At 39.1% G+C, this 23,540-nt stretch overlaps 1 protein-coding gene across 1 annotated transcript in view; it reads right to left on the bottom strand.

The window, feature by feature from the left end:
* ABCC3 (ATP binding cassette subfamily C member 3) overlaps positions 1-23,540 on the bottom strand; it is an 81,877-nt gene that overhangs the window by 30,693 nt on the left and 27,644 nt on the right. The window contains exons 6-14 of the mRNA XM_087710030.1: positions 22,669-22,730; positions 20,766-20,897; positions 15,194-15,412; positions 13,819-13,996; positions 7,512-7,673; positions 6,135-6,227; positions 4,224-4,427; positions 2,582-2,728; positions 652-739 (exon numbers count right to left, since the gene is read on the bottom strand). Of these exons, the coding sequence (XP_087566156.1) occupies positions 652-739; positions 2,582-2,728; positions 4,224-4,427; positions 6,135-6,227; positions 7,512-7,673; positions 13,819-13,996; positions 15,194-15,412; positions 20,766-20,897; positions 22,669-22,730 (1,285 nt within the window). The remainder of the gene's footprint in view (positions 1-651; positions 740-2,581; positions 2,729-4,223; positions 4,428-6,134; positions 6,228-7,511; positions 7,674-13,818; positions 13,997-15,193; positions 15,413-20,765; positions 20,898-22,668; positions 22,731-23,540) is intronic.

Here is a 23,540-nt window from a genome sequence, read left to right as displayed (position 1 = left end):
TGTTACACAAAATTATGGCTTGTGATATCAAATTGCAATAGAGATGAATCAATTAAGATTTCAGACACATGAAAAAACACTGTTGTTAAGCTCCATATTAACCCCACACATATAAACTATCCAACAATAGGATTAGTTAGTATAGAAATCCATATGTCCTATGAGAAAAGATGGCAGAATAATTATTCTTAATTATTCTTATTCTGAATAATTATTAATGAAGAATAATTATTCTTATTCTATTAGAAATAACTCAGATGGTAAAATCAATTTTGCAGTTTACAGAAGGAATGTGTAAAAGTTTAAAGATATCATTTGGCAAGCAAAATGAACCAGATTATCTCTCTTATATATTACCATATCTCAAAGTGAGAAGCATCTGTGCATGAGGCCTAAACTGTGAATTTATCTAATTATATTTTTAAACTGCCCAAGGAACAGTATTCTCTTTTTAAAGCTGAAAATTCCCATGCCAGAATCGCTTGCAAATTATGGAAATTGCAATCCTAATGCACCTGTCAATTTGTGTTAAGGGTTTTCTGTGTAACATTTAGAAGTTACAAACTAGCCCTTGCTCCCCCCCCCCCATCCTATGTAAACAAACCCAATTTCACCTTCCATGCTTCTATATCAACCAAAGTAGAGTGTTACCTGGAGTAATTGACTTGGTTTCCACACAGTTTGGATCAAGCTCATCATGTGACAAGAAGTGTTGAATCCTTTGCAGTGAAACATTTGTCTGGGGAATACATGGGAAAACTGTCTGGTTTAATATGAGATGGGATATTCTGAGAATCCTCCCAAGGGGAAACAGCAGCACCATGGTCACGGTGGTTCTTAGTCTATGTCTCAAACTGTTAGGTTGTTGAAGATATTAGACTAGGCCTGGGGAGACCCAAGTTCAAGGCCAACATCAGCCATGGAAGCTCATGGGATAATTTATTGGAGGACTCTGGACCAGCCACCATCAAAATTGAGGAGGGAATTGGAGAGAAAGGCAACCTATACATTTGGAGATATATATATATATATATATATATATATATATATATATATATATATATATATATATATATATATATATATATATATATATATATATATACATACACATATACACATATACACATATACACATATACACATATACACATATACACATATACACATATACACATATACACATATATATATATATATATATATATATATATATATATATATATATATATATATATATATATATATATATATATATATATATATATATATACACATACACACACACACACACACACACACACACACACACACACACATATATATATAAATTGGAGAGATGGGCAGATTATAAATTTAACATGTGAAATTTGTTGGTGCAAATGTTTGTCATAATTTATCTCAATTCAGCAGAATATATCTGCGTATGATCCAGACTAGATCCAAGATAAAGTAGACACACTACAGTGGCAGATTCCCTTGGCAGGAATTCAATGTATGATTTATAACAATTTGCTGATTTTATAACAACTTGCAAATTTGTCCATCAGAGTTTGGGTCCCTCCTATAGTCCTTTTCTCTTTCAGCTACAAATGCAACAACACAAGTGAACATAATTGAGATTAGAAAGGGAAATAAAGCACAAACAAGGAAAGCAGAGGGATGAATTAAATTTATCTTACTACTAGGCTGTTGGTGTAAAATTGGATACTTTATCCCTATTTTATATTCATTTATTAACATTTGCTTTCAACTTCTCATTAAATATTAGCTGGCTAAAAGACAATCAAATATCGAATACATAAATTTCAATATCAGCAAAATAATCCCACTCTTATTTCCCAACAAATAAAGAACATCAAGAATAATAACCGTCCACACCAGTTTCCCCAAATATTTCGAAGTTTCTCACAATACTGCAATACTAACCTACCAAAAAAGGAAGTCAGATATTCTAGGGAGGAAATTTAAAACATTGGGGCCATGAATGTAAAGAACTTGTTATAGGTGGTTGCCTGTCATATACTAGTGAGAGTCAGTCATCTTATTTTTAATTGTAAAAACTGATGCACAAAAGTTTGTAACCAAATGACATGCTTGATGAAATTGAGGAAAGTTTTTAGTATGTGTTGTTTTGTTTTTGTTTGTTTTAAAAATATAAAAAAATATTTTTTAAAAAAATCTTTGAGACGTTCTTAATGTAACAAGTTAGCTACTGAAAAGTGATGGCATTTCCAAGTTAAAAGTAGCACTCTGAAGTAGCACAACCAGAAAGGAACTCAGTGGTTGCATTATTAGTAAAACTGAGTTAATATTCTCCAAGTAACCAAGTCCAGTGATCAATTAGTCAGCATATTGCCCGAGTTTTTTTTTAAAATGATTCCTAGAAGAAGCTGTGTAGAAAGTAAGAACTGTAACAAGAGTTAAATTTGGGTGTGCTCAAGACATATATTGCTATAGCCGTATTGTGATAGTGGCATTCTACATAACCCAGCCATTGGTCTTAATTATAGGGGACAAGAGAGTCAGTCTTATAGTCCTCTGTGCATTCAATGCAATTTTTTTTAAAGTCCATTCTTACCTGTACAATATTACTAATGACCTGAGGAAGCATGTTGAGTGGGAACCTTAAGAGATTAAATAGGGAGAGTGACACAAATGCTTTCTCGGCATCAAGAACATTCTTTTCATCCACACTGACATAGACAGCAAAGGTGGTCAAGGCAACCTGGAAACCAGAAAGCACAGACTGGTTAAACACTAAATCAACAACCCTTGGCTTTGAATTTTTACTTTTTGAGACTGGAAATGTAAGAATGAAAATTAACTCCCTCTCTTACGTTGCTCTGTTATAAAGGAAGAAAGATGGGGCCACTTCAAAGAAACTTGGAGAACTTCTCCAAAAGCTGGAGAAAGTAAGGTGGGGCATGATTGTTATGATTTATCAAGGAAGGTTTTCCCTGTTACAGTTTCCTCACTAGATAAGTAAAACTTAAAATAGGCAATTGGGATGATCAGCTTGCACAAAATAGAGGCTTGGCATTGAATTATATTAGCGTAACTTTTTTATTCCATCAAATGGATGCAACAACAGACACCCCAGTTTACAGTTTCTACTTAAATCTCTTAAGCAAGCTGATGCCTTCTTAAAGGCTGGGTACAATCCCTGAAGATTCTTTCTCATCCGACACCTACATTTTCATGATGCTGCTCTTGGCTAAATTTGGTGGGAAGCTGGTTAGAGTAAAGACAAAAAAAGTTAAGAACTGAAAATTGGTTTTTGCTAGTTTAAATATAAAACTGATGTATAAACTTAAATTAACATTGAATTTCAGAAATGTTTTAGCATTTAGTTAACTTTTCAAGTAGTTTTCTTAAAACAATCATGCACTTCTTTCTGACCAGGATCTTGAAGAGAAGAAAATTGGGCATTCATATCCTGTATGGATTTGGGGAAGCATTTGGCTAGCCATTGCAAGAGGTAGACTGATTATGGCTACTGCTAATTCATTTATTTCACTTCCAAATCTACATTTCTTCAGGGTTTTCAAACAATTATATCTGAGGTCTATTAGCAATGCTATTTTATTTTGATTATCTGATAAATAGTTGTCAGAATTTGGCAGAAGAAAAAGTCCAGCGAGATAATGGTCTCTCTCTGTTTATCCCTCATGATTATATTTCAGTTATGAGAAAAATTATCTACAATGGTAGATTGCTCTGCTAAGAGACCTACTTAAGTCCAGCCATCTTCTGTTTCTGTCAAACTGCAATTTTGTTTAGGTAGCTCAGAATTTCCTTCTCGTAGTCCCTTCAAAGATGGAACCAATCTTCAAATACTTCCTGCCTTCCATGAAGAGTATCTAAGTATGGATGAGTCAACTTGCCACAGCTAACTCACCATGGGACAATTTGCCACAGGACAATTCAACAAATACAAAAGTTAAATTAATTTCAATGGAACTGTGTGGCCAATAATAATAAAGTAAAGAAAGTTATTCCAGAAATACAAGAGTTAAACTAATTTTGATGAAAACATGGTCACCAATAATAGAAGTAACTTAATGAAAGAAATAATACAATGTTGAATTGTCCCACGGCAAGTTATTCTGCAGCAATTTGTCCATGGTGAGTGGTCCAAGATCTATCTAAGCAACCCTTTCTAAAACCGACCTTGAATGTATTTGGGAAAGCACAAGAATAGTTGTTCATACAAGACCTACCAGAAATGGTGCGCTGATCCATGCAAAGGTTGATATAGAATTTAAATAGGCAGATTTCTTCAAAACCCGAAGTTCATTCTTCCGAATCTCTAGTACTTTTTCTGCAAAGGATGGTTCCCAAGCATAGAGCTTGAGTACTTTTATGCCACTTAGAATTTCATTCATGAGCTTAATGCGGGCATCTTTGTACTTCATCTGTTCTACCTAAGCGAATATAAAGAATATCATTACTCAGTGCCTTTTAAGAGCCGAGGTGGCACAGTGGTTAAATGCAGCACTGCAGGATACTTCAGCTGACTGCAGTTCTGCAGTTCGGTTGTTCAAATCTCACCGACTCAGGGTTGACTCAGCCTTCCATCCTTCCGAGGTGGGTAAAATGAGGACCCAGATTGTTGTTGGGGGCAATATGCTGACTCTGTAAACCGCTTAGAGAGGGCTGAAAGCCCTATGAAGAGGTATATAAGTCTAACTGCTATTGCTATTGCTATTCTTTCTCCCGTGCTTCTTACAGAGAGGTTTCTATAAAATCAGATGGAAAAGAATCTTGAAGAGGAAACTGGTACTTTAAAAATATCACCACATGCTTTGTGCAAGCATGGCATTTTTGTCTAGTATTGGAAGCAGCTGTATTGGTTACCAGAAAAAATAAACATTTCTATGGAGGAAAAGGAAGTAAAATCTCTACTTTTCATAGGAGAGTACCACAGCTTGATAGATCAGGAACAGTAAGTCATTCAGTCTTTTCAGTACAAATTCTATACTGTTCTACAGGAGTTTAATATTTCTTTTTTTTAATTGACATGTTAGATGGGCATCTTGGTGACAAAAACATGTGCTTTGCAGTCCTTGACAGGATAGACTGACTTAAATTGAAAAAATTTAAATCTCAGATGTGAATTAACAAGGGGGAGAAAAGATAATTTCAATCAATGATTTAAATGAGGTTTATCACTATAGCTTCGTGTATCTACCAGATAGTAGTGCAAATCACAAATTAAATATTATAGACTATAAAAATTAATATTTGAGATATGATCAAATTGTACCCTCCCTGGCATAGATAACTTTTTAACACACTATAACTGCTAAAGGTATGGATTCTCTTTACAGATTTGCACACAAATATGAACTTACTTATCATGGTCAAATTACTTTGTAAGAAAAATTTAAGATTAGGATTTAAATTTATTTTTAAAATTGAAATTAAATTTAATTGAAAAATTAGCTTTTAAATATTTTTTTATTTATAAGATCACTTTTCCATTTTTGACCTGAAACATTGTGTACAATGTATGCACCCAATTAGTTATCACTGTGCATCCAATTGGGTCCACAGAATAGGTGGACTGGGTGGTATAATTGTTTACCTCTGACCACTTTAACAGTTCTAGTTTACAAAATGGCCTTAGTGGAGATGCTTGCTTGATTCTTTCTCCTGTTCAGGTGTATGCTAACCATTTTAATCCAATAAACCTTGAAAAGACGATGGAGCTTTTACATAGAAATATTATGTTGATTTTATTGCTTTAAGACTGTATTTCATGTGATCTTGAAAAATTATGCAAATCACCAGGAAATCCTAGGACTATAGTCTAGACTAGGAAATTGAAAAAAATATCCTGAAGAAAGATAAGGCAAACCAACTGTATACAGTGCAGAAAATAAACAAGTTCATAGTTAAGTACAGCTTAATTTGTTATCAGACTAGTGAAGAGCCACCAACAGACTAAGGTCAAGGAACAGCCTAGATCTAAAACCATGAAAGGAGATGCATGGACAAGCTCTCCATGATAAAGGCACGTTGCTCTTCTGATCAGTATGAAAACAATTGTCCTGCCTTTTTTTAAAAAAAAATTAGATTCATTTGGGGCAGAACTTCATTAGGAATGATCTCTATGGACAGATACATACCTGGAAAGCTCTAGTTTTCATAGCAATCACAGCATTCAGTGGGATGAGTAGAACCATCACAGCAACTCCCGCCAACACAGAAGGCCCTAAAGTCTTAAAAGAATGTAAGATACACCTGTTATTATTCAGGTCACTTGAATTGAAAACATGGTGGAAGTCATCATTTGCTACTCTTCAGAAAAACTTGTAGGCTTTAAATCATCAGGAGCTCTTCAACAACAAGGGCTATTGTCGGTCCCAAACACTCTTGCCTTCTCCCAAAGGATTTTCATTTTCTCTCTACAGTGTAGAATAGGAATATGAAAACTTGGTGTTTTTGTTTTGCTTTTTCAAAACAGGGCCTTGGCTGCTTTTCATTGGCACTCTAGACGGAAACATGTTGCTGTTTTCACTTTTAAAAATATAATAACAAACAAATATACCCTTTGGTGGTAAGCAAGGTACTGTACAGAGATGACAGCACAACATGTGCCGCCCAAAGCTGTTTTTCTGTTTGAGATAACTTTCACAGTAGTGAATAAACCAGAGATTATAATGGTGCCAAGAATGTGCCAAAACAATGGTGTATTTTTAGCTGTTGTGTAGAACTTGTATTTTTTTTATCCTGATTATTTCCAGTCACCATTAGTAGCTTTTCAATGGAATACTTTTATTTGCATGGGACTTTCATAATGGTATTACAAAACAGATAGGATGTCAACCACTAGCTAAGTATAAATATTTTAATGAACAGGAAGAATGGAGTAAGAATTCTCCCTATCTCCCATTCCTAAAACCATTTCTCTTTTACCAGCACTACGACCATACCTTCCATATTCCAGTTGCAGCTCTTGGAATCTAACCCTATTGCTACTAATCTCCATAGGGCAGTGATGGCTAACCTTTTCCGGATCAAGTGTCCAAAGTGTGTGTGCATGTGCGAATGCGCATGTGTGCCCAAACCCCAAAATGCAATGCATGTGCAACCCCTGTGCATGCACCCCCGAACATGAGCCCTGTGTGTGCGCATTTGCCCACCCATGCATACGCCCCACCCCCAATGCATTCATGCACGCTCCCCGCACGCCCCCTCCCTCTGATGACCATCTGGCTGGCAGGAAGCGTGTGCGCATGCGCAATGGAACTGAACTAGGGCGATGGCTCGTGTGCCCACAAAGAGGTCACTGCATTCCACCTGTTTGCCATCACGGCCATAGGGTATTGTATCCTCAGTTAACCACTTTGTTATTAAGAAAGTTGCAAAAACACATGATTTTCATTATACCGGAAGCAACCAGTTGTTGTGTGATGACTTCCTCTACTAGAGTTTCTCTAATACAAGGTCAGATTTAACGTGATAGTTTTACATGGCAACAAATCCAAGAGAAAGTTCTATACCTGCCAGAGAAAGTATAAAGCAAGGCAAATTTGAAGTGGTGCAGACCACAGCATGTTGAGGAAGGTAGTCAGGTCCATGAATCTCTGGGCATCCACTGACATCAGGTTGACAATTTCTCCAACCGTGGAAGAGCGCTTTGCTGAGTTGGTAATGACTAAAGACTAAGAAGACAGGGAGAAGAATTCCATTATGCATTCTCTTCTTCTTCCAAAAGGCTCATGATGGTGCAAATACTCCTCTTCTCCACTGTTTAATCCTGAGAAATAATTATTGGTCCTGGCTTATTCAGTGAACTTCATGGCCATGTAGGGATTTGAATCTAGCTTTCTCTCTATGTTGACCCTCCAACAGACTGCAGCAGACTGAACCTCATATCAATTATTATAGCATATAGCATAGCCTTTCATATAATTTGCCTGTCAAGGGATCGGGACAGTGATTCAGTATGTTTTCAGCTATATTCTGCATGTTCTGCAACCATCAGCAAAATCTTACACTACGTTAATCCAAAGCAGTCCCCCAAAACTTGGATGTGGTCCTCAGAGCATTCCAAAATTCTTCAACATATTGTAATTTTTAATGTAACAAAGGGAAAGATGATTAAATAATCATTTTAAATAAATGTAAACCAAACCCATTTATCTTTTTTGATCCCAATTCTTTCTTCTTTTTTGCCATATTCCACTTACTGGTTTTGGAATGTAGTTGGGTGACTTAACTTTTGAATTAAAAGGATCAGAAAGAAAACAGAAAAAAAATTCTTTTAGGAGCAATTGGCCAACATGCTAAATGATCAACAAGGTACTGATAATCTCTGTTTTATCTATTAAAAAAGGTAAAGTTTTCCCCTATCGAATTGTGTCTAACTGCAGGGAGACTTTACTCATCTTTGTTTCTTAATCAAGGAGCCAGCATCGTCTGAAGACACTTCTATGGTCATATTGCCAGCATGATTATATGCTAAGACACATAGAATGTTGCTCCCTTCCCACCAAAATGGTACCGATTTATCTACTCGCATTTGCATGCTTTTGAAATGCTATTCTGCCTTTCAGAAAGAGTATAATTTCGAAAAAGTATTCTATAATACAAATGATTTAGGAAAATATTTCAACTATATGTTTTTACTCCCACCCACGAAATGCGTTTTCTGCAACATGGCTTAAGGGGATTTGGGTAGATTTCCCCCCCACTGACTTCTATATGTATTTTCCATCTTTTAGTTACCTACATCTGGTGAAACAATTCCCTCCATCTCCCCAGCTATAATAACAAAAGAACAGGGTCTGCCATATAGGATTGTTGCATGAACGTCCGAGATACAATATAGAAATATGAAAGAGAAAGTAAGACTTTAGGACAGAGAGATTTTGTTCAGTCTGCCTTTAGCTATTAAAGCTCACTTGGTTTGGTCACCCCTCAACTCAGTCCAAATTATTTTCCATGATGAAATTAGGCAGTAAAATTGCAGCAGGCAGTAACATACATGCTGCCTTGAGAATCTGACAAAAAAGGATATACATCTAATATGATAAAATAATATTTGAAACACATTATTTTGTTTTTGGCGGGGAATGTAATGACTTTTATAATAAGGCAGTCATTTGGTCTAGTGGGTACCAGGATAGAAACTGGGAGACTGTGAGTTTTAGAGTGATGAAAGCCAGTTACTCTCTTTCAGCTCAATCACCTTTTATTGTTATTGGGGAAAGGAGAAGCAAGGAATATTAGATATGTTTGCTGTCTTGAATTATGTATAAAAATAATAAAGGTGAATATAAAATAGGTAAAAATTAAGCAATAATAAAATATTTATCACTCTACTTATTGATCCCCATAATATGATATTCCAAACACATCCAATGTCCACTGATCTGTGGCTTATAAACTACCTAAGATATGTTGTTTGCAGTAAAGTTTCTCTACCACATCAGTTATTTATTTGAATGCATAAACATAAGCCCATTAACTCTAGCCAGTATCATGGCTTAAGATATATCTGACAGTTATTCTCTAGAATAATCATGGAAAAAAAAACCAGCTTCTTTCCTGTGTTAGTCATTCATTTGTATATACAAACATAAGCCCACTTATCTAAATACAATCTTAGTTATACAAATAGCTTGGAAAACATGCAAAACATCTGAATAATTGAATGGGGGACATTCAAAACATCTGAATAATTGAATGGGAAGCATGCAAAACATCTGAATAATAAAATGGTTTTACTCAAAGGAGAGTCATTTATGAAGCTTTCAGAAGCAGCTGTGAAGGCTACTAAGAACTTTATGCATATATGAACATAACTTAGAATATGTGTTGATGTTAAATCTCATTACAAAGATGCATTGCTCACTTATTCATGAGGGCTGACTAATCATTCAAGAGTGGTTTTCAGTTGCCAAAAACTTATTTTTCTAGATACACAATTTGAGATAGACAGATAGACAGACAGACGTGTATTGTGTGCGTGAACGGTAATAGGAATGGATAAAAGTGTGCTCAGTCTGGATGAAAGAATGGGTTTTCCTGAAGAAATAAGAGAATTTTAGAATTAAAAGAGCACAATCTGAGATTCAGATAGCATGGTTTTCTATATTATGATAAAGTTAAAGTCAGTGTAATTTTAAGAATCATAGTATTGGAAGTGCCATATTGAGAATATGGAACAGATGTAAACCCACATGGTTCATGGAAAAGCCTTTATGGATGTCAGCACAAGAAGTATTTTATAGGAAAGAAACAGTAGGTAAAGAAAAGTAGTTATCTTATTAAGAACCGTTAGAGCAGGAATATTGAAAAAAATAAGATGAAATCAAGAGAGCAATTGGTTTCAGAGGGATTCAGTTTTAAATGGTTTTTGGATGCACAGTTAAGGGAAAGAATTAAGGCCATTTGGAACTGAGTGGCACAAGACAGAATCTGAAGTTGAACTATGTAGAAAGAGTGAACCCCTAAACTGTTATTGAAATTTGAAATGGAAGAAAGTGTGCTGTATGATAAAATGGGCTAACAATCTTGGACACAATGTATTGATGAACAGTGAGAAAATATATGAGTAAAAGATTGAAATTTACATTATGTTATAATCTGAAAGAGATTTTTTATAATGATGTTCTGCTGCTTTATGACTGCAGAAAAATTATTTAGAATGTAGTAAAATTGTTCAAATTTATCCTAGAAATATGGACAAGGTCAAGGGTTGTTTTTATCATGCCTAGTGGACTTGTAAAAAAAAAAGCCAGAAATTTCTGAGTTTAGAAGCAAAGAATTTTAAAGATCAACATTCAACTAAAACCAGATTTTTTTTCTTGCTGGGATTAATGGACAGTCAATTAGAAAAGATTGATTTTTTATATATATAACTAGTCGTTAGCCTAGTGCTGTCCGGGTATTTATTTATAGGGGGAAAATGTCCACACGAAATGTAATTTCTAAAGTTGGATTTTCCCACTTACCAGAGGGAGCTCCCTGTGGAATATTGTGAAGCCTTTATCATGGCAACTCCACTGTACAGTAGAAGCCATTTTACAGCAATACAGTAGAAGCCATTTAAAGGCACACCAGGCTGCATCTTAACAGAACACACATACCAAAGGGTGTTAGGGGTATCTTACCCACACAGCATTTTTGCTCCAGAGAGTAAGTCATCTGTGTAGCAAGTTTGGTTGAAATTGCTCGAGGTATTCCAGAGTTACACTGGAACATACACACAAAGACACACACAGAGCCATTTTTATATAGATAGATTACTGCTGCGAGAAGATGGGTCATGATTCTGTTGTGTCCCCATTCAGGAATGTTGTGAAAGGCATTATTTCCATTTGACTTGAAGTGAGGCTCTACCATAAGCCTTTTATCAGGAGGTTATAGAAAAGCAACCTGGTTGAACTGCTTTTAGAATACCAGCCAGTCAAAACATGATTATTAGATAAAAAGATAAACAAGGTGCATGTCAACATCAAGAAAATCAAGAGAGAACAAAGTTTTGGAACTGTCTGTCTCCTTGACTGGAGTGGTGTCACTGGTTCAGAGACCACAGTTGAGAGATAGATTAAGGAATCTTCAGTAACAATGAATAGACTACCTCAGGAGAAATTCATGTAAGCATGGAATGCATTTCTGAGTAGACTGCAAACACCAGCAATCGCACTTAGACTTATATACCGCTTCACAGTGCTTCACAGCCCTCCCTAAGTGGTATACAAAGTCAGCATATTGCCCCCAACAATGTGGGTCCTCATTCAAGGCTGAATCAACCTTGAGCCTAATGAGATTCGAACTGCCAAATTGCAGGCAGCCGTCAGGCAGCAGAAGTAGCCTGCAGTACTGCCCTCTAACTACTGCACCACCATGGCTCATAACTAGACCAGTGTTTTCAATCCTGGCAACTTAAAAGATGTGTGGACTTCCAATTTCCAGAATTCCTCAGCCAGCAAAACTGCCTTCAAGCTGCCAAGGATGAGAAACACTGAACTAGGCCATGGAGCAGAGCAGAGCAGAATTAGAAATGGCAGAGGCAGTGTATAGCCTCACATTTTCCCCAAAAATCCATTCCCCAAAGCCTTCCGCCTCTGCTTGGCTCCTTCTGTTTTAGCCTTAACCCATTCAGATTGTTCGTCTTTTGCCACAAAGCCAAACGTAGCCTTTCCATTCTACCCACTTAGCAAAATCTCTGGATTATATGCTGTTTATGTTCAACATGCAATAAGTTCACATGGTGCCATAGGACTGGGTGTTCGTTAGTAGGATTCACTGGGCTAGGGATTTTTTGTCTTTCATTGTGAGTTGTATTGTGTTGGGGGGGGTGGGGTATGTGCACGAAGGGAGGCTCAGCCAATCTCATTGTACGCATATTGTACTCTGACAATAAAGGTTTGAATTTGAATTTGAATTCATCTTGCCCAGTAATAACAATGATCTTATATTTGTTTTTCCTTTTGGTTGCACCTGATTCACCTCTTGTCACTCTGACCTGGGTCAGCTACGGTACTACTAGTTAGTCTTAATATAAATCCTGCACAAAATGGTTTGTCTTTAGTTTTAAAGTCTTCCTTGGCCTTGCCCTATAGGCCCAGGTTGGCACATTCATAGCTATTTGGTCTCAAATTCAATCTATACCTGCAAAGCAGGGAAAGTTTTCCAATGTTCCATGTTTGGCTATACAAAAGCCTTTTACTCTGTTAAATGACTTGATTGGTTTTATTTGCTTAGAAAGCCTCTGCTAAAACCTCTGCAAATATTTCTCTTTTTAAATTCTACAACTTGAAGAAAAGTTTGTTTCCTTCAAAAAACCTGCCTCAAAACCTTTTTTGAGACCAATCTTACAAAGCCAATTTTCATTTCCCATTGAAATTAACACTGGATTTATGTAATTAAAGTGAATGCATCTTCCTGTACTCATCTCTCTTTTTCATCTTTTCTCATGGCTGGGACAGAAATTTAAAATTATAAACTTCTTGGGGGAGGGCCCTACCGTGTCAGTATTTGTGCAAAGCATCATTTTCTAAACTATTTTATTATTATAGTTACACTTGGTTTTGCCTAATCTAATTATTTCCATTCCTTTTTATAGTGGTGCATACCAGAGATGGTATTCAGCCATTCTCTCCGGTTCGGGTGAACTGGTAGCAGTGGCTGTGGGAGGCTCCGTCCACCTGCCCCGATGTAATGCGTGAGCACTGCGCATGTACAGAAGGCGCTGTGCATGTGCAGATGCGGCATGTGCTCACTTTTGCGAACCCGTACGGAAGGCAAGTGAATCCCAACTACTGGCGCATGCCATTTATAGATTCTGATGTAGCAGCATTTGGTGAACAATTGATCTTTAAATTATTTGCAACATAATTAGCTCTTCCTTAAAGCTCTTGATGCTTTTCTGTACTAAGCAGCAGCTGGTAGATGGAAGAGTATTTTGAAACAGAACAGTGCTGGAGTAATAAATAGCTGAATATGACACACAGTTTAAAACCCAAAAATTGCTCTAATTTGGCAAACTAGCTCTAGGGTTGACTCATTAATTTATCAAAAAGCAGCAAAAGTCTATCAGGATGAACTTTATATGCACAGTTATCCAACACTCATTTGTCATTTGTTGACTGTACTTGCAGCAGGAAAGTCAACTAAATATTAAACCACTTCACTCCCTGCGAGAGCGTATATACACACAGAGATAAATATTTGATCTACAGCCAACAGTTCTAGTGTACTCATTCTTATTTTAAGAGAAAACACAACCCAAAGGTCTCTGGGCTCTAGACTGTCTGTGACCTCTCCTGTTATGTTAGGATACACGCTTACTCTTACCTTTCTATAGACCATCCCTATGATGCCAGTTCTCAGCCGCATTCCAGTAATGAAGCAGTACTGGAAATGGTGGTGAAGGATTATTGTCTGTAGCACAGCAGAGAGGAACATCAATGCTGCAATCAGGTATCCCCACCATAAGGGAGCATTTTTATTCTTCACAAAGCTAATTAACATGCTGTTTAAATAGAAGATTGAAATAAACAGTTAACACAGGGAGGAAAATAAAATAAAAAAAGATTAATGGGGCAGAGGGAAATATCACTTTCTTTTAGCCCGCTGGTAGGATAGCCCGCCAGGGGTGGGTTGCTCCCGACATTACTGCCGGTTCAGTGAGTACCCTGCACGTGTGCACATTTGCACAAAAATAGGTCTGCATATGCACAAAACTTTAAAAAAAGAAAAACAAATAAATTTGTGCAATTACAAAATACTGAAAATCGAGAGGGTGGCCCCGTAGAACCAGTTTGGGGGTGTGGCAGGCCTGGGTCACTGCCGGTTCTAGCGACCCAGGCTGCCAAACCACTACTGGTTCGGCCAAACCGGTCCGAACCGGTAGGAACCCACCTCTGGAACCCCCAAACAAACAAACTTTACCTCTGTGAAAGAACCAAAACTTTATTCATGTGTACAATTATGGTCAAAATATAATCTCAAACGCTTTCTTTATTTTGTAATGCTTTTGCTTTCCATTAAAACATTTAAAGTGAAAAAGACATACATTCATAAAGCAGAGATCGGCAAGCTATGATCTTTGAAATATTGTTCAATTGCCAAATATTCACTTTTCTAAATCCCTTACTTCTCCGCTGTGCTGGCCGGAGTTGCAGAAATCTGCAATTTGGCACTGTCTGGAGGGCCACAGTTTGTCCATTTCAACATATGAAAATAAGAAAAGTATAAGGTTTCCTTGGATTCATATGGAGGGTGCAGATGCTGAGAACTGAAGCCAATTACAGCTTCACAATATCACAATTGCAGCGAAGTATGCACATGTGTAATTTTTACACTTAACAACTTACATTTGGGAATCTGAACAGCGATTCCAAACAGAATTGATTTCCCCTTAGAAAATGCATTTTGAATATGAGCAAGTCTAACAGTGAATTGGAGAGAAACATAGGGTAAGGAGAATATTATGTCACCTCCTACTCATGTTATTAGGAGGTCTAGAGGGAAAACCTGCACATATTCCATTCAATCTATCATTTTTATTCACAAGTAATCTTCTCCAATTTGGCCTCCCCCACCATGTCTCGGGGATCATGTTCCCAGATTCCCCAAATGACTGCAGAAGGCTGTACTAACACATAATCTTTAAAAGAGTGTGGAAATTCTCTTGCCCGTGAGAACGAAGGTTGAAAATGGAGCTCACCTTAACAACTGGGGATTGACAAAAGACAACAGATCTTGGATTAATTTGAAGAAGGAGCCAATTAAAAAATAAGGGCCAAAACTTCTGAGTAAGGCTTTTAAAAAGGAAGGCTCTTTCTGCTTAGTGGGAATATTTAACATGAGTTCTGTTTCTCCTGGACTTTCATCCATGTGATTCATCTCCTGATTAGAGTCCTTTGCATAAGATACATCGTGTTTCCTAAAATAAAGACAGACATTATTTCAGTCAATTGAAAAGAAGAGTCCTGTTACAAATAAGAAACTTGAACAACAGGACAAGCAGTCTTAGAATCTGCAAATGTAGCTTTGGAGCAGCTCTAGTAAGAACATTACTATGGCACAACGCTGTCCAGAAATGAAAAGGTGTTTGCTCCTTAAAAAAAAAAAAGAGAGAGCAACCAATTGTGTTCAAAAGAAGTTTCACTTTAGTAATGTTATTCCAATGTTATTGAAAGAGGCAGGGTCACAAAGAGCTTTTGTTTTGTGAAACAGAAAAAAAAATGCCATAAAATAAGCTCGACTAGCTCAAATTTTATACCTTCAGAACAGTGGTGAAATCTAATTTTTTTGCCCACCAGTTCTCTGGGTGTGGCTTGGCGTGGCTGGTCATGTGACTGGGTGGGCGTAGCCAACTTTTTTTCACTTTTTAAAAACATTTTTTGTATGTATGTATGTTGTTGTATGTTTATTAGTATTGTATGCTGCCCACTCCCGGATGACTCCGGGCGGCTTACAATAAAAAGGGGAAAGGGAATAAATAAGACAAACAACAATTTAAAATACAACAACATTCATAGATTACCGTGGGGCTGGGTACTTCAACAGCCCCCCGGCCTGCTGGAGCAGCCAGGACTTCGTGGCTTTGCGGAAGGCCGGGAGAGTAGTAAGGGTCCGGATCTCCACGGGGAGGTCATTCCAGAGGGCCGGAGCTGCAACAGAGAAGGCTTCCCCCCGGGGGGGTCGCCAGCCGACATTGGCTGGCAGATGGGATCCGGAGAAGGCCTAGTCTGTGCGATCGAATCGGTCTTTGGGAGGTAATTGGCAGGAGGCGGTCTCTCAAGTACCCAGGTCCGATGCCATGCAGGGCTTTATAAGTAACGACTAGCACCTTGAAGCGTGTCCAGAGACCAATGGGCAGCCAGTGCAGCTCGCGGAGGATAGGTGTAACGTGGGTGTACCTAGGTGCACCCACAATCGCTCGCGCGGCTACGTTCTGGACTAACTGAAGTCTTTGGACACTCTTCAAGGGCAGCCCCATGTAGAGTGCATTACAGTAATCCAGTCTTGAGGTCACGAGGGCATGAGTGACTATCCGAAGGGCCTCCCAGTCCAGGTAGGGTTGCAATTGGTGCACCAGGCGGACCTGGGCAAAGGTCCCCCTGGTCACAGCCGACAAATGATGTTCTAACGTCAGCCGTGGATCCAGGAGGACTCCCAAGTTGCGAACCCTCTCTGAGGAGCGTATGGTTTCACCCCCCCAAGGCTAAGGGATGGAATAGCTGGACCATTTTTGGGAGGGAGCATCAATAGCCACTCGGTCTTGTCAGGATTGAGTGCAAGCTGGTTCGGGAGAATAGGTAGGAAAAAATGCTTTAAAAATGTGGGGGGGAGCTTCCAACGATCGCATGGCTCACAACTGATCCGTGTGATCACCGGAAGCCCTTTTCCCCCCACTTTTTAAAGCATTTTTTTTCTTGCTTATTCACCCGAACTGGCAGGAAAAAAATGCTTTAAAAAGCAGGAAAAAAAGCTTCCCACGATCGCGCGCCTCACAACTGGGCCGCACAGTCCTTAGAAACTTTTTTTTTTACTACCAGTTCACAGAACCAGGGACAATTGTCCCTACCGATTCGGCCGAACTGTGCCGAACCGGGAGAATTTCACCCCGCTTCAGAAGTCTCATGGAATTTTTAAAGCAAAGCAACTTCCTCATTATGTCATCAGGGTGAAATGCTGGCTGTGAAGGCTTGCTACATTACAAATATTCTCAGATAGGCCATTTTATTCTTAGACTTCATTAATCAAGGTCTGTATGCTTGCCAAAATGTGGCCTTCTTCTTGGAAACATAAAAAGTCATCTCTCTTGCAGCCTCTTTGCAAGGTTCATCCAGATAGTGGCTTCTATTCCTCGGAGTCTTTGTTTCATCTTTATAAGCACAGAATTTAGTCTTGGTTGTTGTTTTTTTCCCCATCAATAAAATGGGGAAATGCAAAAGGAAAGCACAGGCTTGGATCCCAAAATGCCAATCTCTCGGAGAAGGTCGGAAAAGTTGAATATCAAAAAAGGAAGGGAAGGAAAGGGGAAAGAAATTTGGTTGAAAAGAGCCTGAACCATAGTTAAAAAGTTCCTTTTATCCCAGTGATAAGAAAAAGGAAACAGCCAGGTATCTATTCTATGTCCAGCCAATCCAGAAGCCTCAATCTCAGTACCAATTGTGTCCTTGGGTTTTTTTTTGTTTTTGTTTTGGCTCTATTGAAATAACTTTCCAAAGTTCACGCAGAGACAGTTCCAGAAGCTAACTAGATGAGCTGCAGTATAATTCCTCTTCTTTATTAAGCATTAAAGCCCCATGGCTATAATGCTTAACTTCTTCTGAAATTCAAATCACCAGTTTATACAACAGGTTTTTAATTTTCTTGGTCCAAAAAAAGGGTAAATAGGCATTTTGTGAACTCAGTAACCTTAATACATTGATTTTAGTACCATCCATTTGAAACTTCATCAAAAGAAGCAAAAATGCTAAGGCTGCTCCTCTGGTAAGGGCATCAAACCTCTCTAGTCCCCTATAGCCATGATGACGAACCTATGACAAGTGAGCCAGCTCAGCTCCACCGTGCATGCGCATGCACCTCCCACCAGCCAGCTGGTTTTCGGTCTCTGGGGTGCATGTGGGAGACACGCATGCATGCGTGGGGGGCAGGGCACATGTTTGGGGGTCATGCATGCATGCATGGGGTGGCGCGTGTGTGGGATCATGCATGCATGTGCAGGGGTGAGGGAGTATGGGGGGGGTCACACGCACATATGCAGGGGAGCATGGGGGTGGGTGTGCACATGCGCAGGGGGCATGTAGGGGGTTGTGTGCACATTGCATTTTGGGTGCACAAGTGCTTTTGGCACACGGTGATAAAAAGGTTAGCCATCATTGCCCTAGAGGCTGAAAAAAGTTTGTTTTTAAGTGTGATCTGTGACTGTGGAGAGATTTCCCACCTCTGTGGAAATTTAGATGATAATTCCCTCATTTTCTAACTTTTTTTTGACAAGATGTGAAGTTGAGATGCTTTCACAGATTGCAAGGCAGGAGGATAATTCAGATATCATAGAGATTATGGTCACAATTAACTTGAAGGTCACCTTTTGGGATTACATTGGCAGAAATGTAAGGGATGAAATAATATTTGGTTTAAGACATCAATTTGACACTTAAATCCTCCCAAACCTTCATAAATGCAAAATGAACAAAAAAAAAAAAAAAAAAAAAAACCCAGCCTGAAAATTCAGGTTTTCTTCATTTAGTTCAGTGTTTTTCAAACTCAGTAACTTTAAGATGCGCGGACCCTCCCAAAATTCCTCAGCCAGCATGTTTAATTTAGCTTAATACAGAATTGCATTTAGTATCCTCAAAGCATTCTATCACTGTTCGGTTTCAATGATTTTGCTGAGAAAAATCTATTTCCTTTCCAATTTGCCACACAAAGGATGAAGTCTGAGAGTTGTAGAAGATAGAATCTTTAATACAAGATAAAATCTGATCAAGTACAATGCAGTTGGATAAGATGTTCTAGAAGTAAAAGTATGCAATTCTGTGCATCTCCTACAACTAGACAAGGTGATGCAAATTATGCAGAAAAGCAAACATGCCTAGTAAATTAATCTGCACAATACTTTCGGCACTCAGAGTCTGTATTTTCTCAACAAAGAATGTGGATTATTATGATATACAATCTGCCCTTTCAAGAAGTCCTTAGCCTGTGCACAGTATTTCCCCTTGGTTTTGCTGTTTACAAAGACATTCTTCTATAAAATTGTATTCCTCATCAGAAAACTGCTACTTCTGAGGAAATTCAAAAGAGGAAACACTCCAGAAAGTATATTAATAGTTTCTTCAATGGAACAAGCTATTAATTTCTTTTTAAATGAAATAAAAAGGTTAAATCAGTGGAGTATATAAAATTAAGAAAGGCAAATGGGATGGTGGAGGGTATCCATGAAAGAAAGCAAACACTAGGGACTACTATGTTTCCCTGAAAATAAGACCCAACTGGAAAATAAACCCTAATGCCAGGATGGCGAATCTATGGCACACGTGCCACAGGTGGCACGCAGAGCCATTTGTCACGGCACGTGAGGCGTTGCCCTGTCAGCTGGCCAGCGTGCATGCATGCGCTGGCCAGCTGAGTTCAGCCTTTTTTAAAGCCATTTTTCGCCCTCCCTAGGCTCCAGAAGCTTTATAGGCGTCCGGGGAGGGCAAAAAGAGCCTTCCCCGCCCCTCCGGAAGCACCCCGGAGGCTTGAGGCTTCAGGAACTTGCCGGAAGCATCCGGAGCATAAAAAACCAGGCCTATGGGCAAACAGGAAGTTTGGGAACGGACTTCTGGTTTGCTTGTATGGTCGCTTTTTGCCCTTTGGAGGCTTCAGGGAAGGGACTGGTTGGGACAAAACTCAGCAGCACTTTTTCATGCGGCTGTTGATAAAAATAGGATCGCCAACATCCGATGACAGATATGGCAAAAGAAGAAGAGAAGATAGATGGGAAGTACCAAAAACAGGGGAATGATCTATCACATAGATCCTCAAACTATGGCCTGCGGGCCGATATGGCCTGCAAATGCAAAATATCTGGCCAGCAAAGTGGTGGGATTTAGCCCTACCCCTCATCTGGCTCCTTACCATCGGCCTTATCTTCCAGCGAGCATTCATTCCAGCTGCACTTCTGGTTAGTTATTTCACCGGTTGAGCTGAACTTCTGATCACATTGCTGCTGCTGAAGGTAAGGCCAAATGGTGTGGGGGAGGGCCAGCCGACTGAGGGGTGATCTCACCAGTGCAGCCACCTGATCCAGGGCTGGTGGGTGAGTAGGGGAGGGCTTGAAAAGCAGCTGCCAGCTTGTAAAGTAGTGCTTTAAAAGTCTTTAAAAACACTTTAAAAGCAGCCTTTCAGGGTATTTTTCACAGCCATATGATCCAGGTAGGTTGAGTAGGGGAGGGGCAAATATAGCAAGGACAAAGGCAAAATAGGACTGCTAAATTGACCACGCCCATCCAGTCACATGACCACCTAGCCACGCCCACCCAGCTGGTTCAGGCCCCCAACTGTCTAAGGGACCATGAATCACCCCCTGTTTAAAAAGTTTGAGGACCCCTGACCTATCAGGTCCTGCATTGGCCTGAGTATGAACTGAGCAACAGCCCAATCCTGCTATCAACCCACAGCATGTTGGAAGCCATACAGTGACTGAGGGCTTAGGCTACCATACAGAAATGCTCTGTATTGTATTCATAAAAACAAAGCAAAGAAATGGCGAACAAACGAACAAAACGAAGCCAACTTACAATTTCCCACGCTGTTTTTGTTTGTCCCACTCTTTCTGGAGGTTTTGGACTATCACTTCAGATTTATCATCATCATTCAGAGACCATAAATCTTTGTCTTCAAGAGGCTTCTTATAGCCTTGTATTGCCAAGCTAGACAACAGAAACAAAAGCACATTAATAACTCTGAGTCAGTCTGGACAAACAACCTTTTTGTACATTAAATGGGCAAATACCTCTACTGACGGCAGGCATTTATCTTAATTTCTCTCTCCACTACTCCAAGGGCAAACCTACAGAGCATGCAAAGCATCTGAAAGAACTATTCCACAATGCACGTTAACAAGCAGCGAAGCCCCTCTCTTCCAAATGCCAAAGCAGTTTATCTCCTGCAAGGCTCACGGAGCTGTTTCCAATGTTATCCTAGTTGTCTCTGTGTACACAATACTGTAATGAGAAGGTCCCATGGGCCATATGTGAACTTTGCAGGGGATGCGGCTGCTTTCAAAAGTTGTAAAAGCATTGCAACATTCATTTTTCAAATGTTTTGCACGGTCCTAATAATGTATCCATCTGCTGCTTATTTTCTTGCCCTTGGCCAATATCATTTGCTTCTAGTATATGGGGAAGGAGTATGCAGGACATTGGTCAGTTCACAGTGCAAACCAACTATGTTGTAAATTTAAGAGGGAGGAGGATTACCTCTCAACGTACGAATGGTTTGCAAGGGTGTTCATGTATTTAACCAAGCATGTAGCCAAATAAAACATGGATTGGTTGTAACTACAGGAAGACTATCGAAGTTGGCATATTCAAAGAGAAAGGGCAGGGCTTTATCCAGCATAACAACCCATTTCTCCTTTTCCACAGCCGCAACAATATTCAATAGGGCTCTGCTAGTCATCCCATGAAATATTTCACTCGCCAATGAGGTGTCATTCTGAATCTGCTTCCTGACCAAAAAAGGCTCATTGAGGCTGTTTCAAGACTCCCCTGAAGTCTCCTAGGTAAACCTAGCCATGCCTAGAACAGGCCTCTCCTGGGACAACTGGTGAAAAATTCAGGAGGGCTTTGAAGCAGCCATGCTGAGTCTTATTCGAAGAGCTGTTTCCTGGCCTCAAGATCCAGAAGGGTTGTCTTACAGTTTGCTTTGCACAGTGGTAATATGCAAAAAGGCCTCTAAAAAACCAGCCTCCTGTCTCATCTCTCAAATACAGTGCTTCAAACAAGTTGTCCACTTTTTAATTAGATGTACACCTCACCATTCCTTCAAAAGAATGGGATCCCCCTTCATTTTATCCCCATAATAGGAATTCCTGAAAATAGGTTGGGAGGTGAGAGGGAGGGAGGGAGAGAGGGAGAGGGAGGGAGGGTGGGAGAGTGAGTGAGTTTGGGAGATTTTTGAGGTAAACCTGAATTTCTGTCTCCCTAGTCTTAATCTTAATACCTTCACCACCATACCAAAGCCACTTTGTTTTTGTTTGTCTATCACTTACTTTGCATGTTCCTCTCTCTCTCTCTCCCTCCCTCCCTCCCCCCTCTCTCTGTGTAACTTTATATAAATCAGGGCCTTGTGGGGATTTATAAGATTAATCCAGGTTGCATCATTGTGTTTGAAACTGAAAAATTGGTTTAAAGGTTGCCAATTTTAATAATGCCTAAGGCAGGAGTAGAATTCACACTCTCCCGGTTGCCAGCCTGGTGCCTTGGCCACAATACTAAACTGGCTCTCACCTCTTCCCTACCAAGATGTAACTTCTAGCAAAAGGAGGAAAGGGCATGAAATAAAAATGAATGGCACGCCAAACAGAACTTCTATATAGGAATGCAGCTGGATCACCAGGAACACAAAGGATAGCTTTTCAACTGGCACTTCCCCAGTAATATCAAAGGAGCACAATAAAATGTGAAAAATTATGCTTACCTTGTGAACCACCAAAATGTTATCCTTGAAAGAAAACCAGAATTTAATTCTGGGCAGGGATTCTATGACAAATTGTGGAAGGTTTGAGAGGAAAACAAAAGAAAAAAACAAAAAGTCAGTTATTTTTTGAGCTAAACTTGCCGTGAAAGATCCCATTACACAAAATAATTTGAATGTAAATATGTACGAAATGAATCTATGTATGAAATGAAGGATTTGCCTCCAACTTCCAGTTCCTTCCCCCTGAATCCTGAGCAGTGGTTGAATGCAATGGTTGGGTTCCAAATCACAACTTCTACTCTATCAACCCCCACAAACAAAGTGTGGAAGTCTAGTTCTGTTATGTCTGTCTTAGGAAACACAAGAGAGTCTTGTATCTGAGGATAAGGAACTTCTCTGACCAGCTTCCAGAAGACTTTACGTATTAAGGCCAGGTGGGTCAGAGTAAAAGGAAACACTCTGCTCTTAGCTCTTGCACAGCTTTTTGGAGAATACGGAAATAATGTTTGATTAGCCCAATATTTTCTACACACCCATACACCTTTCAAAGAGGAGGTATAAAATACACCTGACCTATTGCTGCTTTCTAAAAGATATTTCATGAAGTCTAACTACCATCATAATGGACGTTGTGGATGGATTAGGTTCTCTGTTCTCTGTGAGTCCCTGTGTTTTCAAAACCTGCTCCCGGGAAATGGAAACTTTCAGGGGGGGAGGGAACATAAGCACATATAGTAAGGAGAAAGGGAAAGGAAATTCCTCATGGGGTGAGTAGAAGTCCTCTTGAACCAAAATGGATTAGCTCTTTGTTCTCCAAATCAACATTCTGCCCTGGGGATTTTACATGGTTTGCAGTGAATCTCATTAAACAA

This window comes from Thamnophis sirtalis, unplaced genomic scaffold, assembly GCF_051295495.1.
Source record: "Thamnophis sirtalis isolate CommonGarterSnake01/CBP01778 unplaced genomic scaffold, rThaSir2_p1.2 scaffold_3, whole genome shotgun sequence".
Lineage (NCBI taxonomy): Eukaryota > Metazoa > Chordata > Lepidosauria > Squamata > Natricidae > Thamnophis > Thamnophis sirtalis.
The sequence above is the reverse complement of the archived record's forward strand: the minus strand, read 5'-3'. Positions and strand labels throughout refer to the sequence as shown.